Source organism: Schistocerca serialis, chromosome 2, assembly GCF_023864345.2.
Source record: "Schistocerca serialis cubense isolate TAMUIC-IGC-003099 chromosome 2, iqSchSeri2.2, whole genome shotgun sequence".
In the NCBI taxonomy this organism is placed as follows: Eukaryota; Metazoa; Arthropoda; class Insecta; order Orthoptera; family Acrididae; genus Schistocerca; species Schistocerca serialis.
In genome coordinates this window covers 481,344,312-481,363,010 of record NC_064639.1, presented here as the reverse complement: position 1 = coordinate 481,363,010, position 18,699 = coordinate 481,344,312, and the positions used below count along the sequence as shown (strand labels likewise).

Genomic DNA, 18,699 nt, shown 5'->3' with positions numbered 1-18,699 from the left:
TGGATTTCCTGTCAGGCAGGTGCACAGTTCGTAGTAATAGACGGAAAGTCATCGAGTAAAACAGAAGTAATATCCGGCGTTCCCCAAAGAAGTGTTTGGGCCCTCTATTGTTCCTGATCTATATTAACGACATTGGAGACAATCTGAGCAGCCCTCTTAGATTGTTTGCAGATGATGCTGTCATTTACCGTTTTGTAAAGTCATCAGATAATCAATCAAAGAGAGTTGCAAAATGATTTAGATAAGATATCTGTATTGTGCGAAAAGTGGCAACTGACCCTGAATAAAGAAAAATGTGAAGTTATTCACATGAGTACTAAAAGAAATCAGCTAAATTTCGATTACGCTTAAAGTCACACAAATCTGAGGGCTGTAAATTCAACTAAATACTTAGGGATTACAATTAGAAATAACCTAAATTGGAACAATCACATAGATAGTATTGTGGGTAGAGAAAACCAAAGACTGTGATCCATTGTCAGAACACTTAGAAGGTGCCACAGGTCTACCAAAGATACTGCTTACACTACGCTTGTCCGCCATATCCTGGAGTATTGCTGTGCGGTGTGGGATCTGCCAAGGTGGGGCTGACGGATGACATCGAAAAAGTACAAAGAAAGGCAGCTCGTTTTGTACTATAGTGAAATGGGGGAGATAGTGTCACAGACATGATACGTGAATTGGAGTGGCATTCATTAAAACAAAGGCGTTTCTCGTTGCGACGGGATCTTCTCATGAAATTTCAATCACCAGTTTTCTCCTCCGACTGCGAAAACATTCTGTTGGCACCCACCTACATAGGGAGAAATGATCATCACGTTAAGATAAGAGAAATCAGGGCTCGCACAGAAAAATTAAAGTGCTCGTTTTTCACGCGTGCCGTTCGAGAGTGGAACGGTAGAGAGACAGCACGAAGGTGGGTCATTGAACCCTCTGCCAGGCACTTTATTGTGAATAGCAGAGTAATCACGTAGGTGTAGATGAACATTTGTATACACGAAATATTATGTCGAAAATTTGTCACTTACCCAAAATTGGGATCCTAAATAATGAAGACGGAACTTTATAAGTATAAAGCATTATGTGTAAGTATAATGTGTTGGCATATCAGAAAAATTTGTCATGGCAGTAAGTGTGCATTCAGTTATTAGTTTACAGTAATTTCACTATCGCTGTAACTGTTAAATTTCTTATTGCGTTCCATATGTTTTGTGATAAATTTTACTTTAATGGTCCATTTCCAGATTTCGACATCGTTACGCTTTCATAATCCCACATTTGCGTCAGTTTCCTTTGTTTTGGGTTTGAGTGCCAATGCCAAACTGATTTGAAGAGCCTGGTATCGTGTAGTATTCTGTAACAGACTTATCACTGGCTATCAGAGAGCTAATACAGACGACATATTCCAAATATCCTTTTTTCCTCCCAAAATGTAATAAATATACTTATAATGAAGCTCAGAAGTACCTGTTCATTAGCGTCAAATGAAGTAGTTCTCTAGTAAATCTCAGTGTATAATTTACGCTACTAGTACTTTATTTATTTAATCGGTACATATTATAAAAATGGAAGTATGTGTATATATTCCATATACATTCCTCAACCACTCCATCGATTTCAGCCCGACTTAGTGTCTGGGAAGAAGTACTGTAGAGGAAAGAACCACCTTCTCTCAAAGGGGGGCGGGCGGCGGTGGAAAAGAAGGGCACATACAGACAGCCGGACTATATCCGTCCAGTATCTGATAATCAGAGCACTTAGCGACTTACAACAAACACAGTTTCAAAGCTTATCGCTGACCCACTTCACCCTTCCCACTCTGCACAAAACTATGAAAGAAAAAATGTTTGTCGCTTACTATATTTCCACTGTTCGTGTAGTAAAACTGCCGCATCGGGCATGACGTTTTAATCTATTACATCTTTACTACTGGTTCTATTCGCAACACATTTTGTAGACAGTATCCGCACATACCACTGAGTGTACCTGCAAAATGATACGGCTGCACAATACGCAGTTCAAGAGATATGCCATCGTAAACAATGAGCTGCGTGGAGACGAAATTGTAAAGCGTAACTCGTTACACATGGAGGTGAAATATATGTACACATATGTGTGAAAAGTGTTAAATATATGCGACAGGTGAGTATGTGGGTTATTTATTTATTTAGCGTATGGCTATACATGCAACATTAATACATCAAGTGTTAGACATTAAAATCTTATAACAATCATAAATATAATTTATGTTTATATTGGTCAGTTGAAAGGTTATATCGAGGTTTGAGATCCATTCTAGCGCCGATGGGGATGCCTCCAGGAAGTCGGACCAGTTCCCTGCATATCCTCGCACGGAGCATTCACCATGGATGTGTTGGATCGTCTGTCTAGGGGCACCGCAGTCGCATTCTGGTGACATCGCTCTTCCCCATTTGTGTAGTGAATCCAACACCTGCCATGTCCAGTGCGTATTCGATTTAATGCGGACCATGTTTTCCGTGTTAGTTCCAATCCAGAGATGTTGCAGTTATAGCTCTCAAACCAGGTCTGTAATTGGTCATTTGTCTTTTGGTTCCAATCTAGTCTCCATTGTTTCATGTGGTCATAGTTATTATTTTGAAGCTGCTCAGCTGTGCGTATGGGTGGCTTTCTTGATTTCAATCGAGTGTGTCGCAGTTGTGAGAATTCTTCTTTAATTGGTAGTTCTGGTTTTGTCTCAATCTTTCTGAATTCGTGCGGTAGGGCCGCTTTTCTACGCAGGTCCGGGGGCAGGATATTACATAGAACCGGTAACCAGTACGTGGGCGTTGATTTAACAGTTCCAGAAATCAACCTCATTGTGTTATTTAATTGCCTGTCAATAAGTTTGGTGTGACAGCTATTAATCCAGACTGGAGCGCAGTACTCAGCCACAGAGAACACTAAGGCGATAGATGAGGTGCGTAATGTTTTTGCGTTAGCTCCCCAAGTAGTACCGCTAAGTTTTTGGATGATGTTATTCCGTGTTCCAATTTTTGCAGTGGTGTTCTCCAGATGTTTTCGGTAAGAAAGAGTGCGATCCAATGTTATACCTAGGTACTTTGGAAACTTATTATGTTTGAGGTTGGTGTTTAGGAGTTTTATGTTAAAAATTTCATTTGCCATTTTGTTATTAAGATGGAATGTAGATACTTCAGTTTTGTTAGGGTTTGGCTTGAGTCTCCATTTCTTGAAATAATTGTATAGTATTTCAACGTAATTATTATTAAGGACTTCCTCTGTATTGAAGAGATACTTGTCTCTGGTAGCCAGTGCTATGTCATCCGCATAGCAAAATTTTCTTGACTTTGTGTTTGGGAGATCTGCTATATAGAGGTTAAACAGAAGAGGGGCCAATACGGAGCCTTGCGGAAGCCCGTTGTTAATAAGTTTTGTTTTGCTTGTCTTTCCGTTTAGGGTGACCTGGAAGGTTCTGTTACTCAGCATATTATGTATTAAGGATGTTAGAATCTGGCAAGGAATCACTCTTAAGAGTTTGTAAATTATTCCATCTCTCCAAACAGTATCATATGCAGATGTTAAGTCTAGAAATACAGCACTTGTTTTCAATTTCTGTTGAAAGCCAGCCTCTATGTAGGATATTAATGCCAGAACTTGGTCGCAGCAGCTACGGCCAGGTCTGAAGCCTGCCTGTTCTATAGGTAAGTTCTCCATAATAATGCCGCTAATTCGATTATGGACAAGTCGTTCGAGAAGTTTGTATGTACAGCTAAGAAGTGCTATTGGTCTGTAGCTTAGCGGTTGGTCTGCTGGTTTCCCTGGTTTCAGCAAAGCTATTATTCTTGCCTTTTTGAATTCTCTAGGGAGATGGTTTGTAGTCAAAATGTTCGAAAAGAAATTTGCCAGCCATTTGACTACGTTCTTTCCAGCGTAGGTTAGAAATTCTGGATGTATGTTGTCAAAACGTGGGGCTTTGCCCGGTTTCATATCCTTGAGGGCATTAATGACATCATCCTCAGTGAATGGTCTGGAAAGCTCTGATATATTTGGAATATTCTTTTTTAGTGTTCTGAGTTCGCGCTTAATCATCCTGGTATGTGGTTTGTCTCTCGGAGCTCTTGACATTTCGACAATGTTATTTGCAATTTTCTCTGGTGTTATGGTTGGATTTTTCTGGGCTGGTCTTGTCGTACCTCCGAGTTTACGTAACAAACTCCATGCCTTCCTACTTGATTGAGTGAAATTCATTCTTTCAGTTGCTTCAGTCCATCGTTGTCTTCTTGCGGAATCTAGATTGTGGAGGAGGTCATCAGCTATTTCTTGGTCACCGCTACTAGTAAAATCCTCATATAGCTGATGGCATTTTGCATCCCATCCTGGGATGTATTCTTTTCGAAACCCCCTAGGGATGTGTTTTTTAGCTGTGGTAATTATAGCTTTCCTGAAACTATCGTAGCATTTAGGTAGTGACAGTATAAACCGGATGCATTTATCAAGGTCCGCTGAATACTTCTCCCAGTCAGCTTTTTGGAAATTCCATCTAGGTCGAGGGAAGGACCGTATCAGGGTTATAGTGACACCGATGTCTAAAATAACAGGCCTATGCTGGCTGTGTGGGAAATCTGCGGCAACCCTTCTATGTATAGGCACTGGTTTTCCCTCGTTATCGGTAGTTACAAAGCAGAGGTCCGGATTGTAGTCCCTGCGCCAGGCGGCCGAGTGGCATGTGCCCCTCTCCTTGGCATCGAATATAAGATGTAGATTGTTCTCGTCGGCACATTCCACCAGCGCTTCTCCATGTTCATTATTTTGGGTGTATCGCCACATTTCATGATGGCTATTAAAATCACCGGCATATATCGTTGGGTGTTCATGTACGGTTAGTACAATACTTGGCCAAATTTGGTTTGGTGGTTTGTAGACATTTATAAGTCTTATGTTGTCTACTTTTATATCAACAACATGGATGTTGTTTTCTGTGCTTGTGGACAGCAGGTGTGCATGTTCAATATCGGATCGGGCATATGTGGCGGTGCCATAGGCGTGATGATATGTTGCGCCTATTTGTTGAAAGCCTTCAATACGTCCTCTTCTTTGTAAGTCTTCTTGCGAGTCGGTATGTGTTTCCTGAAGGAGTACCATATCGATGCTATTGTCCAATAGAAACTTTGAAAGATATTCAGATTTGGATCGACTAATTCCCTCAATATTTAGCTGGCAGATCCGGACTGATGGTCCCAATCTCCTAGTCGGATGGTTCCCAAAGGAATCGTTCGTTTGGTCACTTCGTTGCATGTTTGAATTACCAGGAGATCCCAAAGGACAGTCTGGTAGCCAAGTTTGTAGACTATTTAGCCGCGATATAATCACGTTGCCCGGGGTGCACCACGTGGAGGCTAGTCTACTACGCACCCCAGTATGTGGGGAAAGTTACTGGTAAGGAGCTCCTTCTACACCCTTGGATCGTTTTCAACTAAACCTGGTACACCTGTTGCTTACTATCTGGAAATAAATACAGTGGGGGTAAGAGCTACCAACCATACTCCTGCTCAGGCAGTGGTGATAACGTAGTGTTTAACAGAGACGGGTGGAGGTGAAGACAGAGAGGGGGGAGGAGGAGATGGCGAATGGGTAGACAGAGAAAGGTACGAGGAGGAGATGCACAGGATGAGGAGAAGAAGGTGCTAGACAGAGAGGGAAGAAGGAAATGAACTAAGATAAAATTGGAATACATACCCAGGTAATGCTGTGTGCTCAGCTAGCACAGTATAAAATATCTTTGCTCGTTGTTATTATTTTTTATTTCACCATCATAAAGAACTCTCATTAAAAATACATTTTCATTTAAGGAAAGAGATAATTCAATTAATAAGTATTGTTCAGCAAATATTTTACAGTTGCCAACACACAGAACGATGACTCCTTCATTTATTTTTGTACCAATATTGTGCAGTAAAGTATCTTTTGTAAAACCACAGTCGTATGTCACAGGAACGAGAAAGAGAGGTGAAAGTTTCCTACTGTCCACAACCGTACCTCTTATAGTCACATTCCTTTGTGATAATGGAATATAGACGTCACGGTTTCTGTGAAGTATTTTTCAGAGATGACTTACGTTTCTGTAACTAAACGGAATCTCAGACTCCACCGAAACTACTCACTAAGGTCACAGTTGCAATTAATGTTGCAGTGAGTGACATCGCTAATGCAGAAGCTCCGGAAGAAATTACCGCGTAGCCTTTCACGTCAAGTTCCGGCACTCCCGGAACAACTCGCCTGAAATCGTCGTAGGAGCAGCAGTACGACAGCCCTGCGGTCTGATTGGACTGGTCCCACGTCAGCCAGTTGACCTTATCACATATGTCTGTACACAGGCGGTAGCGCGTTTCGAGCTCCTGTTGGTTGGCAAACGGGTTGTTGACAGTGATAAAGACAGCGCACAGGCGGCTCTGTGGATCGTAGGCCATCTTCCAGAAGTACCTGGGCACCGGGAGGGTCTTCTTGCTACCGCTAGCCCCCGACAGGTAGAGCGCCGTAGACACGCCGTCGCTGTTGTTGAGCGTAAGAACGCCTAAGGCACCGGTGTACACCTCCAGGTCCCTGTTTTGTGTCGCCGTTACGTTGCGCAGGCTGTCCTCGAGCGTCGCCCAGTTGCCCTCGTCCAGCTGCGTCCAGCGCGGAGCCGAATTAACGCCGAAGAAGGTGGCCACTTGATGCGCTTCCAACATGAAGTCTGTCGCTGGGGCGAGGGCGCCTCTCTCCAGCCGACCCTCGGCGAAGTAGTCGTCAACGGTTGTGTTAAGTAGGTCGCCAATGGTCAAGTTCTGTTCCGAGTACGCAGCTCCGATGTCCACATCCCCGTAGAAGCCGCTGTCGGTCCAGTTGGCCGACGAGAGATCAGTCACCTGAGCCCCGGCGATGGTGGAGGGGATGGTGTGATGAGTGTAGAAAGTGGTCAAGGTCTTGTTGGAGAAGCAAACGTCGTACAGGCGGTAGAACTCGGTGCCCACAGCGAAACCCACCTCGACGATGGAGAAGTGTCCGAAGGCGCCGCACGAGGTGCTGGTGTAGCGCGCCGTGGGCGTGATAGCCTCGGCACACGCCAGCGCGTTGAGGGTGTACTCCACGGAGTTGACGGAGAACCTGGTGTCGGTCAAGCACTCGGCAGTCACGTGGTCGCCAGCGTTATCCAGCAGGAGGAAACTGGAGCCGGGACAGGCGACGATGACTTGCAGCCCCTGCCCGACCGTCAGGCTGCCCGTACCGTTGGGGAGCAGGAAGCTGGAGAAGTCTTGCGCGTTTCCGGACGACAGGAGCACCGGCTGTGGCGATGGCATCGAGGCGGTGTCCACGCCCACGGAGCAATCTGCAGGGGAACCGTGTGTCAGCCATGTTGCCGCAGCTCATGCACACACATTTATATGCAGTCACGTATGCTTAAAATTGTTCGCCATTGCCTCCCGGAGTAGAGTGGTTTGCCCTTCTCTCGGCTTCACACAGGCGTAAATGGTCAAAGTCGGTTCTGTAATATGGAAATAAGTATTGGAGTAACGCAGAAGCTCCCTCGCAATACTGGCCAAGTGGAGACGGTTTGCAGTGGTCTTCATTCTAACTGTTATGAAGTGTTACTTGTGTTTGCCATTTGTATGTAATGAGTGCCTGTTGTTGCCAGTTAAAAGGGCTAAAATGGTGAAACATAGAGCTGGCACATAGAATCAAGGGGGAGGGGGGGGGCGGCATGTTACGGAGGGTTCAGGACAGATCACCGACATCAGCGGTCGTTTTGATGTTATTTTTCTACATTGCACCCGGTTTTGGTGACTCAGTACACCATCTTCAAGCCTTAACTTGAGAGGGTGAATTCCAGTCGTTTATACTTTCCCATCAGTGGCCAACATCTACGAACTGGCTTCCGTAAAATACTGAAAAAACGACATCATGTGATGATTGCACGCACATCTTCACTTTTATAGTATTCTGTGGAAGCCAATTCATATACGTTGGCCACTGATGGGATCGTGTATACGATTGGAGTTCACCTCCTCGGCGCCAGTCAAGGCCCGAAAATGGTGAGCTGAGTCACCGAAACTGGTTGCAATATACTAAAATAACATCAAAACGACGACTGTAGGTGTCTTATTTTATTACGTAAGTGAACGGCGGAAATCTCGCAGACTATCACATAAGAATGGACATACGAAAAGAAACTTCTTCAATAAGTCACTAACGGCAGCTAAGCAAGATAATATACACTCCTGGAAATTGAAATAAGAACACCGTGAATTCATTGTCCCAGGAAGGGGAAACTTTATTGACACATTCCTGGGGTCAGATACATCACATGATCACACTGACAGAACCACAGGCACATAGACACAGGCAACAGAGCATGCACAATGTCGGCACTAGTACAGTGTATATCCACCTTTCGCAGCAATGCAGGCTGCTATTCTCCCATGGAGACGATCGTAGAGATGCTGGATGTAGTCCTGTGGAACGGCTTGCCATGCCATTTCCACCTGGCGCCTCAGTTGGACCAGCGTTCGTGCTGGACGTGCAGACCGCGTGAGACGACGCTTCATCCAGTCCCAAACATGCTCAATGGGGGACAGATCCGGAGATCTTGCTGGCCAGGGTAGTTGACTTACACCTTCTAGAGCACGTTGGGTGGCACGGGATACATGCGGACGTGCATTGTCCTGTTGAAACAGCAAGTTTCCTTGCCGGTCTAGGAATGGTAGAACGATGGGTTCGATGACGGTTTGGATGTACCGTGCACTATTCAGTGTCCCCTCGACGATCACCAGTGGTGCACGGCCAGTGTAGGAGATCGCTCCCCACACCATGATGCCGGGTGTTGGCCCTGTGTGCCTCGGTCGTATGCAGTCCTGATTGTGGCGCTCACCTGCACGGCGCCAAACACGCATACGACCGTCATTGGCACCAAGGCAGAAGCGACTCTCATCGCTGAAGACGACACGTCTCCATTCGTCCCTCCATTCACGCCTGTCGCGACACCACCGGAGGCGGGCTGCACGATGTTGGGGCGTGAGCGGAAGACGGCCTAACGGTGTGCGGGACCGTAGCCCAGCTTCATGGAGACGGTTGCGAATGGTCCTCGCCGATACCCCAGGAGCAACAGTGTCCCTAATTTGCTGGGAAGTGGCGGTGCGGTCCCCTACGGCACTGCGTAGGATCCTACGGTCTTGGCGTGCATCCGTGCGTCGCTGCGGTCCGGTCCCAGGTCGACGGGCACGTGCACCTTCCGCCGACCACTGGCGACAACATCGATGTACTGTGGAGACCTCACGCCCCACGTGTTGAGCAATTCGGCGGTACGTCCACCCGGCCTCCCGCATGCCCACTATACGCCCTCGCTCAAAGTCCGTCAACTGCACATACGGTTCACGTCCACGCTATCGCGGCATGCTACCAGTGTTAAAGACTGCGATGGAGCTCCGTATGCCACGGCAAACTGGCTGACACTGACGGCGGCGGTGCACAAATGCTGCGCAGCTAGCGCCATTCGACGGCCAACACCGCGGTTCCTGGTGTGTCCGTTGTGCCGTGCGTGTGATCATTGCTTGTACAGCCCTCTCGCAGTGTCCGGAGCAAGTATGGTGGGTCTGACACACCGGTGTCAATGTGTTCTTTTTTCCATTTCCAGGAGTGTAGGACATTATTTGGCTATCATATTACAACACAGATGAAGAGATGATTTTACAGAAATTCAGGAATAAGATACAACCACAACTAAGGGAAGAACAACAAGGATTTCGACCAGAAAGATCAACTATACAAGCCATGTGTACAGCCATACAGGACGTAGAAAACTAATTTGGGAAGACGTCGCAGCTGCAGTCATAGATGTAAAACAAAGGCTTATGATACTGTTAGAAGGCAAGAGAAACGGCAAGGTATGGCTAGACTGGAACTGTCAAAAAGAATTCAACTCAGAATCAGAAACATCTACAAAAAATGCCTGAATTGTGTTACGATAGACGGCAAAAAATCAGAATGGTTCACAACGGACGGCAAGTGTTGTCTCACAAGTGCTTTTTAATATAATCATGGGCGACTTCATAAGGAAAGTTCGTCAAGGGTCTACAGCAGATGATATGAGAATTACACCATATGCAGACTATGTGATGATTTGGGAAGAAAATGAGCAGAAATTGGAAGAACAGCTCAGTACCTGGCAGACAATAATTGAAGAAGCAAGCATGGAAGTAAGCTTAACAAAAAGTGAAATACTGAAAATCAGCAAGAAAAATCAAAAAATTAAGGATGTAAGTTGCAGTTCAAGAAACTAGAAACTAAATTAACCAAGGAAGGAAACATCAAGGATGAAATTGCAGAGAGAACAGAAAATTGTTCGATTTTTTATTATTGTGTACATGACATAATTAGAAATCGTAAAATACTTGCCAAAGCAAACATCATGAGATACTCGTAAAAGCCATATTATCTGCAATTTTTAGTCTATGGATTAGAATTTGCATTTGGACAAAGAAAGATCTGAGCAGAAGACAGGCAACAGAAATGCGCTTTCGACGAGGGATCCTGAGTAAGTCTAGAAGGACAGTTGGCATGTAGCTAAATTTTATCTACACGACAACTTGGAGTAAGGTCCTACTTAAAATGAACACATTTTACAACAAAACTTCCTGAAGGCCTGAACATGACAGCACAGTCTGTCGAAACCGGTTGTTTGTAAATAAATAAATTTTTATTCAGTCTTGGATTTAGAATTTTTTTATCAAGTAAAATAGATCGCTCCTCTTGAATTCAATTGGACAGGATAGGGATGGAATAAGAGAAAACACCCTCCAGATCAAGGCTCTAAAAGAAGTTATGGAGGCGAAAAAAGGCTTAAATGTTTTGGCTACATTGAAAGAATGAGAACAGATAGACCTCCAAAAAGAGCCCGAGAATGGAGTGAATCTGGAGAAAGACGAACTGGAAGCCGACGAACAATAAGAAGAAGTTAGGTGAAGGGAGGTGCGAACAGCAGAGGATTTGAAATGGGAGAAGATGCTGTTGATAGATTGTCTGAGAGAAGAGAAGCTCAGAAGAGCTTCTGTTAACGACCTGCATAAGCAGAAACGCTTCAGGAGGAAGAAGAAGAATACTACAAGATGAAGTATGAATCGAGCATCACTACATAAGTATGTATTAGCAGACTCGGCTTTAGAGACGGATCGTATAGCAGGAGTGGTAGGCTGATGGTAAATGAAAATAATTGCTGTGAGACGCCAGACTTGGTGCAAGCGGTCTGATTGGCCGCACCTTCAGCGGCTTCCGTGCCAGTCTTATTTCCTCTAGCAGCTTTTCATTTGATCTCCGGAGTCATTCCACACCTTACCACCCAATAAAAGTTACGAAATTAGCCCGTTCTTTTCAAATAAACCACCCTGGAATTTACTTTAATTGATTTAACCCTAGATTAATAAACCCTCGTAAAATTTACGATCGCAGTTCGTACCTCCCTGGGTACCCTCCGACCTAGACACATGAGCGACACGTGCTCTTGCGTACCTTCATGGCAAACATGGCTGAATTATTTATTGGCCGGCTCCAGCGCTTTGCCGACACTGATGCTCCTGTCTTAAATATGACGAATGTTTAGTAATGATGTGCCTGTTTGCTAATAGTCGGCACATTCGTTGTATCATTTAGAATTTATCTTAGAGTGGCATCTTTGGAGAATTATCTAGCAGTCGCACTTAGTAAAGTGTTCACATTGCCCCATTAAGTGCTGATCTCGACATTTGCGTAATTAGCAAAATATGTATGGTGTTAAGTTCGATTTTGACACTAATATACTGGGTGACTTGCTCGAAAAAGCTCACAAAGACACAGAGAATGGAACAGTTAGTGAATAGGAAGACAATCTTGTGTGTACAGATGATAGTGATGTAAACCCAGACTTTGAAAAATCAAACGAGGAAAACAAGAAATCAGAAGTAGAACACCTGGGTGACCGTGGATAACCGAACAATTGTGATCGGATTCTGAGAACAGCGTCTAAAGCAGAAAACTCTCTATTCATTTTGTGTGCGAAATACCCTTGCAGTTCTAATTACAGCAATTTCTAACTAGTATATGACATAAATTATAACTTCTTTTCTAATAACATTTAGAGCAGTAAAATCTTCATTGTAGTGAATAAAGCAGGACACTTTGTTATTATTCTGCAGTGACTTAGCGCCCGCTGCTTCGCTCACGTTTGCGTAGGAATTAGATCAAAAATAAACAAATATTAGGCTACTGAAAAATTAATGTATTACTTAGTTTTTCCTCTTTCTGTGCAATTCTGATAAAGCCAACTTTTCGTGGCGACTGTCAAATAGCTTTCTTTGATTTGGTTCACTTATTGCGACACCTTCTCAACTTCTCACGCCAATTAAGGCTAGTAAAGTATGGTCTTTTCCTAATATACTTCTGACAAAATCGATTCTGGTAACTAGAGCTTTTTGTTAATAATGCATTTTGCATTCTTGTGGTGATATTTCCATAGAAACTTTCATTTCTTTATATCTAACCCAGAAGTAAAATATCAGTTTTCATACATTCATTTTCTTGAAAATTTTCATTCCCCATTTCACTCCCTTGGGGGTCGAATTTCCAAAAACAATGACACACGTAATTTTATTTTTTCCAGCAGAGAAGCGAAAAACAAATTTTCAAGATTTAGCTTAATGATATAACATCATAAATCTTCTCATTTCCTGTTTCACTTCATTAGGGGGTTGAATATCCAAAAGCAATACAACAGGTATTTCTTTTTTTACAACCGAGAAATCAAATACGAATTTTCATAGATATAGCTTTAAAAATAGTTTGGTAGTTCTTTAATAATGATTTATCTTCAAAAAAACTTTCACCATTTATTATCGCCTTAATGGTTAAATTTCCAAAAATTGTTGAAACACTTATTTCTTTGTTTCTGATAGAGGAATCAAATACCAATTTTCGGTGGTCTAGCTTCAAAATTGTCTTAATGGCGACATATTTTCTACAGGATTTCAGCCCCTATTTCACACCCTTAGGGGCTGAATTTCAAAAACTCCCTTAAACACTTACTATAGCATAAATATCCTCTCCCAATTTCAAGCTGTTTGGGATGTGCAATGATGAGTCACTCAGTCGGGACATTGCCTTTTATATACACTGAAGCACCAAAAAAACTGATATAGGCATGCGTATTCAAATACAGAGATACTAAACAGGCAGGAAACGGCGCTGAGGTCGGAAACGCCTGTATAAGGCAACAAGTGTCTGCCGCAGTTGTTAGTTCGGTTACTGCTGCTATAATGTCAGGTTATCAGGATTTAAGTGAGTTTGAACGTGCTGTTATAGTCGGCGCACGAGCGATGGGACACAGCATCTCCGAGGTAGAGATGATGTGTTTTCCCATACGACCATTTCACGAGTGTACCGTGTTTATCAGGAATCCGGTAAAACATCAAATCTCTGACATCCCTGCGTCCTAAAAAAGATTCTGCAAGAAAGGTAAAAACGACGACTGAAGAGAATAGTTCAACGAGACAGAAGTGCAACCTTGCCGCAAATTGCTGCAGATTTCAATGCTGGGCGATCAACAAGTGTCAGTGCGTGAACTATTCAACGAAACATCTTCGATATGGACTTTCGGATCCGAAGGCCCACTCGACTACCCTTGATGACTGAATGACAAGCTGATGTGGAGTACCTGACAGTAGCTAGCAGCACAATGCACCTAATATGAAAAACGTATGTTGTTGGGGGTGTCCGGATAGTTTTGATCACATAGGGTAGTATTGGGTATACAGAATGAGATCAGGTAAGAGGCCACAGACGTTCAAAGATGTACCCTCCGTTTTAGTTTTCCGTTCGTTCATGAAGGCCACACTCAATAGAGGAAAGTCCACTGGACCTGATGGGATACCAATTCGATTCTACACAGAGTACGCGAAAGAACTTGCCCCCCTTCTAACAGCCGTGTACCGCAAGTCTCTAGAGGAACGGAGGGTTCCAAATGATTGGAAAAGAGCACAGATAGTCCCAGTCTTCAAGAAGGGTCGTCGAGCAGATGCGCAAAACTATAGACCTATATCTCTTACGTCGATCTGTTGTAGAATTTTAGAACATGTTTTTTGCTCGCGTATCATGTCATTTCTGGAAACCCAGAATCTACTATGTAGGAATCAACATGGATTCCGAAAACAGCGATCGTGTGAGACCCAACTTGCCTTATTTGTTCATGAGACCCAGAAAATATTAGATACAGGCTCCCAGGTAGATGCTATTTTTCTTGACTTCCGGAAGGCGTTCGATACAGTTCCGCACTGTCGCCTGATAAACAAAGTAAGAGCCTACGGAATATCAGACCAGCTGTGTGGCTGGATTGAAGAGTTTTTAGCAAACAGAACACAGCATTTTGTTATCAATGGAGAGACGTCTACAGACGTTAAAGTAACCTCTGGCGTGCCACAGGGGAGTGTTATGGGACCATTGCTTTTCACAATATATATAAATGACTTAGTAGATAGTGTCGGAAGTTCCATGCGGCTTTTCGCGGATGATGCTGTAGTATACAGAGAAGTTGCTGCATTAGAAAATTGTAGCGAAATACAGGAAGATCTGCAGCGGATAGGCACTTGGTGCAGGGAGTGGCAACTGACCCTTAACATAGACAAATGTAATGTATTGCGAATACATAGAAAGAAGGATCCTTTATTGTATGATTATATGATAGCGGAACAAACACTGGTAGCAGTTACTTCTGTAAAATATCTGGGAGTATGCGTACGGAACGATTTGAAGTGGAATGATCATATAAAATTAATTGTTGGTAAGGCGGGTACCAGGTTGAGATTCATTGGGAGAGTGCTTAGAAAATGTAGTCTATCAACAAAGGAGGTGGCTTACAAAACACTCGTTCGACCTATACTTGAGTATTGCTCATCAGTGTGGGATCCGTACCAGGTCGGGTTGACGGAGGAGATAGAGAAGATCCAAAGAAGAGCGGCGCGTGTCGTCACCGGGTTATTTGGTAACCGTGATAGCGTTACGGAGATGTTTAATAAACTCAAGTGGCAGACTCTGCAAGAGAGGCGCTCTGCATCGCGGTGTAGCTTGCTCGCCAGGTTTCGAGAGGGTGCGTTTCTGGATGAGGTATCGAATATATTGCTTCCCCCTACTTATACATCCCGAGGAGATCACGAATGTAAAATTAGAGAGATTAGAGCGCGCACGGAGGCTTTCAGACAGTCGTTCTTCCCGCGAACCATACGCGACTGGAACAGGAAAGGGAGGTAATGACAGTGGCACGTAAAGTGCCCTCCGCCACACACCGTTGGGTGGCTTGCGGAGTATCAATGTAGATGTAGATGTAGAATCTTGGAATTTGATCCCAGGGTAAGATACGTTGTTAAACTGTGTAAACAAGAAGTGATTAATGTTCAGTACGATTTCCTAGCACCGCTGTTTATGTTAAACTAGTATCCGAAGACGTGTCGGAGCATGTTGACAGAGAGTGCGACGGAGATTGGGATTTTAAAACCATTTCGGGAGAAATCGGCGAAGTTTCCGGTCGAATCTTTGGCTGATCTGCAATATAATAAGGTAGAAGGCACAAGTAACATACCGGTAGTTCCTAAATCATTGGAAAAATGACAACCAAACGACTAATTACGTTCACGTTTAGAATCTGGAGACACTATCAGGCTTCCGGAAGAATATTATCTACACAACTGTGAAGATAGCAGGGGCAGATAAGATGAGAATTATCGCACAGTCACCTTAACAACTCAAACATCCAAGCTGCTGACAAGAATAATATGCACATGAGTATAAAAGAAAGTCTAGTGTCTGTAAGATGACGATCAATTTGGCTTTAGGGAAGGCGACGCCAACACAGGGGCAGTTCTGACATTGTGCATGAAACTCTAAATGGGATTTAAGAAAACTCAAGACAAATTCATAGTATTTGTCGATCAGTAAAAAACATTCGACAACATAAAATTGTCAAGGTCTTCGAAATTCTTAGAAAAACTGGTAGAAACTACAGGGGGAGATGGGGAATATATAATACGTATAAAAACCAAAAAGAAACAATAAGAATGGAAGATCAGAAACGAAGTGTCCCACAAAAATGCTGTAAGACAAGAATGTAGTCTTTCCCCTTTCTATTCAGTATCCACCTCGAAGAATTAACGATGGAAATAATAGAAAGATTCAGGGTGAAAATATATTAACGGCAAGATTCACCGGTGACATTGCTATCCACAGTCAAAACGAATTACAGGATATACTGAATGAGCACAGACAACGAGTAAAATGAAGAATCACCGAAGTAATGAGAAGTATCAGAAATGAGATTAGCGAGAAACTTATCTCAAATTCGACGACATCCAAGAAGATGAAGTTATTCTGCTGCCTTTGAAGGAAAATAAGAATCACGGACCGTAGGAAAACAGCAGAAAAAGAAAACCGAAGCGTTTGAGATATGGTGCTATAGAGGGATATTGAAAATTTGGTGGACTGATAAGGAAAAAGGAGGTTCTCTGGAGAATTGGTCAGGATAGAAACACGTGGAAAAGGGACGAGAGGAAGGGACAGGATGATAAGACGTGTGTTAAGGCATCAGCGAAAAACTTCCATAGTTCTAGAGGGAGCTGTAGGTGGTAAATGAAAAGATCTTATAGCATTTATTGGCCGGAATATCCCCTTCGGTGTTCGGCCACCGTATTGCAAGTCTCTTTGGTTGACGCCACTTCGGAAACTTGCGTGTCAGTGATGATTAAAATGATGATGGAGGACACACAACACCCAAAACCCTGCCGGGAATCGAACCCGGGCCTCCTTGCGTGGTAGGCGCTAGCGCTACCGCTGTACTTCGGAAATGGTAAGAACTATACGATAAAACAAATATGGGAATGTATCCGACAAATAATTCAGGAAGTTGGGTGCAAGTGGGACTCAGAGATGAAGATGTAGCCACAAGACAAGAATTCGTGGCGACCCGCATGAAACTAGACAGATGACTGATGACCCCAGAGAAAACTACTGCCGTAAAAATAATTTGTTCATTTCACTAGAAAATTGCCGTTTACCGTCATCAGGACAACCAGGAGATTTGCATGACAGAATGTTAAGCTGTACCAGAGCTGAGAATGTAATGTCCCTCTAGGAAGGACTGCAATAGATATCTATGACGGTAGCCGTCCAATATTACATTCTTTGGTCTAGGGGTAGCAGTTTTGATTAGCAATCAAAACGTTCTCGGTTCTAGGCTCGAAGCCGGCTACAGCTTAAACTTCGAATAAAAATCATCAGTAATGGTAGCCGAGAACTTTTAGCATAACGCTAACCTTCGTTCTGCCAACGGCCATGTCAAAGCTGGCGGAATAGCGGACAGAAGTTCAGGGCACCCTCTCGCCCTTGGAATTAGAAACTACCCCTAAAAGACGGAAGAATCAGATATGATCAACGGTATGACAATATAGCAGGAAATGGAAACCACTGTATTAAAGACCATCAACTGTATCCACAGGTCTTGTGGCCTGTGATTGAAAAGGTGTCACGATGATTTCTCCATTGGGAAGAGATTACGGAATAGTCCCCCATTCGGATCTTAGTAAGGGGACTGTAAAGGAGGAGGTTGCTATGAGAAAAAGACTGAATAGCCAACGAGTCAAGGCATGGGATGTCAGAAGTTTGAACGTGGTAGGGAAACTAGAAAAACTGAACAGTGAAATGCTAAGGCTCAATCTAAATATAAATGTGGTCACTGAAGTAGAATGGAAAGAAAACAAGGATTCCTGGTCGGATGAGTATAGGGTAATATCAACAGAAGCATAAAATTGTATAACGGGATTAGGATTCGTTGTGAATGGTAAGGTAGGGCAGAGAGTGAGTTACTGTGAACAGTTCAAGAGAGGGTTGTTGTCATCGGAATCGACAGCTAATCAACACAGACAACGAGAACTGAGGCACACGTACCGTCGTTGCAAGCGGAAGATGAAGATATAGAGAAAATACTTTAGGACATCGAACGGATAATTCAGTAAGTAAAGGCAGACGAAAATCTAACAGTCATGGGGGACTGGACTGCGGTTGTAGGGGAAACAGTAGAAGAAAGAGGTACGGAAATATATGGGCTTGGTACTAGGAACGAGAGAGAAAAGAGACTAATTAAGTTCTGCAATAAATCCCAGTCCGTAATAGCAAATAATCTGTTTAAGAATCACAAGAGAAGGAGGTATACTTGGAAATGCCAGGATAAACGCAAAGATTTCATTTAGAGTACATCATTTTGCATCACTCCAGTTCCCAGAACTCCTGAAGATAGACGTTGACTGGGGATATTGTATCACAGACACAGTCCCTTTGACTGTTCAGAGATGTCACTAAACCTGCCTAAAGATGTAAACAACCACGCATGAGCAGCGCCCATTAGACGGAGGGGGTCCGACAGCCGATCAGTTCCAGTCATTCCGCCAAGAAGGAGGTACAAGGCTCGTGTTGTCTGTTGGTCTGTTGCTCAACCATGGTTACACAGTCAATACCGCGGTTCGATCGCGTCCGCGAGAAGGGCTCTCATCCAGGCACGTCGAAAAAAAAAAAAGGGTCTAAGCGCTATGGGATGGGACTTAACATCTGAGATCATCAGTCCCCTAAACTTAGAACTACTTAAACCTAACTAACTTAAGGACATCACACATCCATGGCCGA

At 43.6% G+C, this 18,699-nt stretch overlaps 1 protein-coding gene across 1 annotated transcript in view; it reads right to left on the bottom strand.

Annotated features, from left to right (window-relative positions):
* Nucleotides 1-5,887: 5,887 nt before the first annotated feature.
* Nucleotides 5,888-18,699, bottom strand: part of LOC126455608 (uncharacterized) — a 38,707-nt gene continuing 25,895 nt past the window's right edge. The window contains exon 2 of the mRNA XM_050091368.1: nucleotides 5,888-7,345. Coding sequence (XP_049947325.1) covers nucleotides 6,117-7,345 — 1,229 coding nt within the window. The 3' untranslated portion in view covers nucleotides 5,888-6,116. The remainder of the gene's footprint in view (nucleotides 7,346-18,699) is intronic.